Below are 7,049 nucleotides of genomic sequence, written 5' to 3'. Positions count from 1 at the left end.
AGGACCCTCTAGACAACATTCTTATGCAAGAGCCCATAAAATCTCTAATTTAAATGATAAAGAGAAGCCCTGGTAGGTATAATGTGTCAAGAATGAGAGTTTGGTGGTACTGTGGGATTTTTTTTTTTAATTATCACATTTGTAAAATGGGTTAAAAATAATATTTGGATTAGTGATTCGTCTCTAAAGGGCATTCATTCTTTTGGAATCTCCTCCAATGTTTAGACGCTTTGTGCTTTGAACACACTGACTGATTAGTTAATCTTTGGTTGCTTCTGAGGGCGCAGCAATTTTCACTGTCTTGTTGCTACGAGACCAATTCTGGTCCGAATCCACCAATGTGACAGGCATCCTGAAGAGAGCGGGCCCTCTCCGCTAGCCACAGTGCCACCCAGCGGTCATTCTGCAACACTGCGGGAGAAAAATCCGTTTCCACTCCTGGCCTCTGAGGTGGGTTTCTTTTCCACACGAAAACAGCACGTTAAAAGAACAATGGGGAACTGAATATTTTCACACTCTTCCACACACAGTGCGGCTTTTCCTTCCTCACTAAATGACTGATGCCATAGCAAGCAGAATGGCAAAGTTGCAAGGTTGACCAGGTTGCTTGAACACATTTTCCTTTTCCCTAACTTCAACTCTTTCGGCCTTTATTGCCTCTTCTAAACGTTTAGCAAAGGGCTGGGCCCGAGTCTCCCAGCATGACTACTGCTCCAACAGTCTCTTCCACATCGGTTCTCACATAGGAGCCTAACCCCAAAGCTGCCCATGGCCAAGCAACTCCCAGTCAACTTGGCTGTTGGCTTTCAAGTGAATTTGAGCGAATGACAGCAGGCATGGGGGGTGGAGAGAGAAGAGCGATGGAAAGGACCGTGCTCAGCCAGGAAGGCAAACGTGCCAAACCTTATCTGGCAAACGACTCTGCCCCTCACACAGCTGGTGAAAGTGTTCCCGAGCAAAACTACTTCTTTGAGCGAGACCCGGCCTTGTGAGCACCCAGGGTGAAGTTGGTACGGAAAGCTCACAGGGAGATGCCACGGGGCAGAACGCATCACTCGCCTGTGAGCAGCACGTTGGTGGGACTGATGCATTCGCTCCAGCTCATGAGAAGGGAGAGTTCAAATCCCATCTCAAACCATGTTTCCCACATGAGCCATGGGAGCCATGAGCCAGGTGGAAGGGCCTCCCCTCAGAATCCTGCTCCCCACTGCCACCCTTCCTGGTTTCCTGGGGAGAGGTTATGTGAATCCGGATCCATGGTGCACCTCAGCGTGCCCCTGGTGAGGAGTCTCCCTGTGGCTTCACTCTGGTCATCTGCCAAGTAAATGTGAGGGGTGGTGAGTGAGGTGCTTGTGTTGCTGCAGCAAATCTGCAACAACCTGTACCTCGCACCTAGTCTGCTGCAACTTGAGGGTCAAGTGACACACGGAGTAATCCTGAATTTTAAGCAAGAAGACAGCGAGCACCTAGAGACAGCTCTTGTAACACAGGTCATGAAACTTTAGGGCTCTCTAGATTGTGGCATGACTAATACTCTTAATCTGTTGCTATTTGGGGGATTTTAAGTTTTCTGCAACAGCTTGTACAGGCTGTCTCATGGCATTCCTAACTACCGGGATAAACTCAAAGATCAAAGACAGAATGGGGTTCAGCAACCACTTGTTGTAACCTGAAAGCTTTAAGTTTAAACTGGGATATATGTGTATGTATGTAAACACACACATACATAAAAAAATACATACCAGAAATAAATTGAACATCTACACTCCAATGTCAAAAAATATTCCTTTAAAAGAAAAAAAGGCTACTCCTGAGGTAATAGCTTTATTAAAACAAACAAACAAACAAGCCAAACAAGGGCCAGGGTGGGCATCTGGCATTCTATGTGGGAATGCTTGCTTGAAGTCCTGCAGAGCTCTGTGTGTCTGCCTTTCTAATGAAATGAAAATAAATTCTTCAAAGGCCAAGTAAAATAAGTATCTGGCCCATTTTGTTTTAGAGTGCCATGGGCTGATGGGACAACTGTGTGAAGAGGAAGAGAGAAAGAAGCATGTGAAATATTCTTTCTCATCCTTTGAATTTGTTAGTTGAAGGAAGTATCTCATAGAATCAGCTCCCTAGATGTTTTTTCTGCTAATGAATACTGTATGTGCAATCACTGAAGCAGCAGATCTGGTCAGTGAGGGCATGGATGCACATTGGTCTTCACCTGAAAGTTCTTAATTGTTTAAAACTTTTCCTAAATGTGCTGGTTCTTCTGCAGCTGAGCTGCCATGTGGCTTGCTGGCTTGTCCTATCTGGGCTTGAATCCTGGCTTGTTCTGTACACCAAGTGAGCCAAGTGATGGCTACCCACTCAAGCGACCCAGACTGACTTCAGGCTCCGGGCCTCAGCCTGGCCCAGCCCTGGCAATTGCACTGACAGCAAATAGGCAGCTGGAAAATCTCCATCTCTGTCTCTCTAGTATATTCATAATTTATTCGTAAGTGTACTGGTTCTAGATCAGAGGTAAAAAAGGATCTAGAATGGCCAGGGTGTGGTACTGTGTCTTGCAGGATGAGGGGGAGGATCTGATAGAAAAAAATGGCCTCCCACCAGGGTTCCTACTAGCAAGAAAAAGGTAGTTTTTGCCCTTCTGTCCTGGTGCACGAGGCGGGACCAGGCAGCATCAGATCTCAAATAGCAGAGCCCAGGGGAGTATCATCTGTTACTTCTTTGGCATTTTCTGGGCCTCGACAGCAAGGGTACCTGCCTATTTGCTCATATATAATTTGAAGAAGGGAGATCAATGTGGATACAGCCTCAATGGGATACAGATAGGAAGGTGTCACATACTGACTTCAAGATGTTCAGTCTCACCACCTTCATTTAAGCAAAGATAAAAACAAGAAAGAGGCATGTTGCTTAATGAGTAGTTAGTGTTAGGCGTAAGAAGAGCTGGGGTTCTGCAGCGCATTATGGAGACTATGTAATAATAATGTACTGCACTTATCTCTACAAACACAAAACTAGAAGTAAGGACCTGAGGGGACGGTCTGGTTTAGTCCTTGGTGAAGATGCCACATGAGAGGCCTACATCTCATACTGGTGTGCTTGGCTCAAGTACTCGGGGACCCGGATGGCACTCCAGGCGCCTGGCTCCAGCCTGCTCCAGCCTGCTCCAGCCTGCTCCAGCCTGGGATGTTGCAAGCAGCATCTGGAGAGTGACCTACAATATGAAACACCTCTGTCTTTCAAATCAAAAATAAAAACAAAGACATGAATAAATTATTTTGTTTTTTTCTGGAAAAGGAGAGCATTCTGGATGCTCTGACCATAAAGAAACGTTAAATATATGGGGACATAGCTAGGTTAACCCTGACATTCAAGAGAGAGAGAGCAATTTAGGCTACTCTGAAAGCATTCATTCCCTGAGAACTCGGATTGTGATCACTGAGGGTTGGCATTACGGTGTAGTGAGCGAAGCAGCTGCCTGCAGTGCCGGCATGCCATCTCACACGGCCAGTTTGATCCTGGCTGCCTCTGCTTTGGGTCCAGCTCCCTGCTTAAATGAAACCATTTAGAGACTCTCCAGCAAGCCCCGACATCTTCCAGTACACACGGTGCATTTCACAGCAGATCCGACCAGTGGTTACTTGAAAGAAGGCAGTGTCAGCGACAATTCTTCCTACACGTTGCTTAGTGGAAGAAACACAAGTATGAATGTGTGACACAGGGGGTTTCATTGGCACTGATGCCCATGGTTACAAAGATTCAAAAAGGGAAAGAAAAATAAAACTAGGCAGGATCCTTAGCCCAAGATGATATACGTGTACTTCACCGTTTTCAGACCTAGTGATAAATGAAAATTAGGAAAGCATTTTGTTTAAATGCATGTAACTAAGATACTAGAAGGACTGCTGATTGTAGATCCAACTGGACGTTTTTCTTAAAACAAAAAGCAACCACAATAACAACCACAAAAAAATAAAATCAATCAATAAGAGCATTTTTACGAAGACATTTCCCTCAGACAGCTAACTGAAAAACATATGTAAATAGCTTCTGTTTTTGTAGTTAAAGCTTTTTTAATCTCTGGTGCATAACAATAATCGAAAGGATTCTGAGAAATTAGACAAAAGTATTTGGTGGGTTTGAGTTAATGGGCCAAGCGAGCTTTTTTTCCTTGGCTTCTCTGTCAAAGGAATCATAGATTGAGTCTTTGGTTACCGTTTTAGCCATGGGAGGGATTTCTGAGATGCCGACATAGTTTTTTTTGGCTATCCTTGAGCTCGTGGTGATCGTATAGGCATTGCTTCGGTAACATTTCATCGAGGACATGCAAAAAGTCTCTTTCATCCCTCGCCTGAAATTGGCATTATAAATTGAATACAGAGTAGGCTTGGAGGCTGAAGAACTAAAGGATATCCATGTGACAGCTGTGAAAACAAGGGAACTTTTCTTATAGTCTTGTTCGTGGGGGTGCCACAGCTGAGCTACATGAAAAGGCAGCCAGGAGAGCAGAAACAATAGATTTAAAATGAGGAACATCTTGATAGTTTTGACTTTTGTCCTTGGGACAATGTTCATTGTCCTCCTCACTGTTCGGCCGTCAGTGCCTATTCTCCAAATATACTTTATGACCTTTTGGTAAAATAAGATGATGAGGACAGATGGAATCACAAAGCCTACCAAGAAGTGGATAACAGTATAGGCGGTTCCTTCCCAAGAGGAAGGCAGGAAGTAGTTACAATGGCCGTCCCAGTTGGAGCCGTAGAGGAACAACACTGGGCTCACAAAGGCTGCCTCGAAGATCCAGGAGGCTGCGATCATTCTCTTGGCTTTCTCTCTGGTCACCTTGAAGCTCAGGGGGTAGACGATGGTGTAGAAGCGGTCTATGCAGATGGAGAGGAGCACATAGACCTGCACCCCTGGCGTGAGGTACTGGAAATACCGCACGGCCTTGCACATGGCGCTGCCCAGCGCCCACCGGCCCGTGGCCAGCTGGAGCAGGACGAATGGCGTGCTGGCGACGCTGATGAGAAGATCAGCGCAGGCCATGGAGACCACGAAGTAGTTCGTGGTAGACTGGGTCCTTCTGCTCCTATGGATGACCAGGCAGACCAGAGAATTGCCAAAGATGGAAAATAACCACAGAGTCCCAAAGAAAACGCTGGCCGTGGCCACTTCCCCGGGTTTCGGCGCGTGTCGAAGGTCTGTTCCATTGCTCATCCAGTTGGGCTCCTCCTGTGAGTGAGTCAGGCCGAGGCTTGGCACAGGGGCGGTGGTGTCGGTGGAGCTGTGGTTGTGGAGGGGCACCAGAAGGGTAGGAGTGACCAAAGCTGGCTTGCTGTTATCCATTCTGTGAGCAAAAACCATATTCATTTTTTTCCTCTTAGTTCTGGATAAGAAAAGAAGAACGAGGCTTCCTGTTAAAACAGTGTCACACAGACTGATTACTAAGGCTAACAATCTTTCCCGACACTCGGATTGGATGTTATTTGTCAACAGGCAGGACTTGTGCACTGGCAAGAAAAGGTAACTACCATCCAGAAAGCATTCTCTCTTTCTTCTCCCCCTTTTGGAATGAGATCAGAGTTACTCTGGCCTCGCTCTCTCCTCCATGCCCACTCCTTTACATGCCCTTGCCTCGTTCACTGAGGATCACAAAAGGTTAGGCAAGTGCAATCCAGGCTCTTGGTAAGGGTGTTACCAGCTAACAAGCTGCTGGCATTCTGGGCAAGTACATGAGAAGTCCCCAAATGTAGTAAGACTGAAACACTGAGGTAGCCGGAGAAGAAGCCTGAGCAGATGGAGACACGTGGAGGCCAGCCATGTGAGTCACTACCAGGAGTCTGTGGAGATAGCCTGGCCACAGGGGAAGACCCTGGCCTCACTTCCTGCAGAGTTCCTATTGCTTCTTTTATTTTTCTTGTGGCAATACATGGAGCAATCAACACTGTGACATGAGTCGGAAAAGAGTTAGCTTTTTCCAAAAGGTGACGCAGCTCACGAACTGACAATGTCGCTACCAGTGACATGCGTCTTGATGCTCATCTGTTCTTCTTGCCCCATAAAACAACGTGCCGACCGAGGAACAGTTTGCTCTCAGGAACGTATGTAGATTATCACTAGGCACCTCAGGGCTGTCAGAGGGACAGCAACAACAACGTATGACTATTACTCTCAGCAACTTTTAAAAAGCTTGTGACAGTTACCATAGAATATTATAAAGTTTACCCTCTATTTAATGCTTTTTAAGGTATTATTCAATGAGAAAAGCTAAACTTTTATTTATTTTTTAAAAATTTATTTTTATTGTAAAGTCAGATATATACAGAGAGAAGGAGAGAGAGGAAGATCTTCCATCCATTGGTTCACTCCCCAAGTGACCGCCACAGCCGGTGCTGCGCCAATCCAAAGCCAGGAGCCAGGAGCTTCTTCTGGGTCTCCTATGCGGGTACAGGGTCCCAAGGCTTTGGGGCGTCCTCCACTGCTTTCCTAAGCCACAAGCAGGAAGCTGGATGGGAAGCAGGGCTGATGGGTTTAGAACTGGCGCCCATATGGGATGCCAGCGCATGCAAGGCAAGGACTTTAGCTGCTAGGCCACAGCGCCGGGCACAAAAGCTAAACTTTTAAACAGGTAAAATATTACATGACTGCAGGCCATTCAATTAAAAATCAGGTGATTTTGGTCACAGGTATGTTGTAAAGGTTTTATTTACTCTGAATTCATTAAACTGAAAAAAACACAGCAAGTGAATCCATTATGACCACATTAACTACAGTTATCAAGGTAAGAAACGAGGATCGATATGAATACTTAGACATTTTTGTGGACTGGTATCTGGCACAGCGGCTAAGACAGGACTTGGGCTACCAGCACACCATATCGAGTGCCTCTGTTCAAGCTGTGTCTTTGCTTCCAATTCCAGCTTTCTGCTAATAATGTGTGCACTGGTAGGGACCAGCCAACGGTTCAAGTGCCCGGGAGACTCAGACTAAGTTCTTGGCTCCTGACTTTGGTCTCACCCAGCCATGGCAGTTGAGGATATTTTGGAAAGTAAACC

At 46.0% G+C, this 7,049-nt stretch overlaps 1 protein-coding gene across 7 annotated transcripts in view; it reads right to left on the bottom strand.

Moving 5' to 3' along the window:
* Positions 1-4,047: 4,047 nt before the first annotated feature.
* The window catches only part of LOC121166856 (probable G-protein coupled receptor 19), a 30,476-nt gene continuing 27,474 nt past the window's right edge, over positions 4,048-7,049 (bottom strand). For 5 of the 7 annotated variants that reach the window (XM_040996159.1, XM_040996158.1, XM_040996160.1 and 2 more), the window contains one exon: positions 4,048-5,408. In XM_040996159.1, coding sequence (XP_040852093.1) covers positions 4,111-5,408 — 1,298 coding nt within the window. In that variant the 3' untranslated portion in view covers positions 4,048-4,110. The remainder of the gene's footprint in view (positions 5,409-7,049) is intronic. The other 2 variants (XM_040996163.1, XM_040996164.1) reach the window with 2 other exon arrangements.

The sequence above is a fragment of the Ochotona curzoniae genome, unplaced genomic scaffold, assembly GCF_017591425.1.
Source record: "Ochotona curzoniae isolate NIBS_2020 unplaced genomic scaffold, NIBS_Ocur_1.0 patch253, whole genome shotgun sequence".
In the NCBI taxonomy this organism is placed as follows: domain Eukaryota; kingdom Metazoa; phylum Chordata; class Mammalia; order Lagomorpha; family Ochotonidae; genus Ochotona; species Ochotona curzoniae.
Note: the sequence above shows the minus strand (reverse complement) of the source record. Positions and strands in the feature narration are given on the sequence as shown.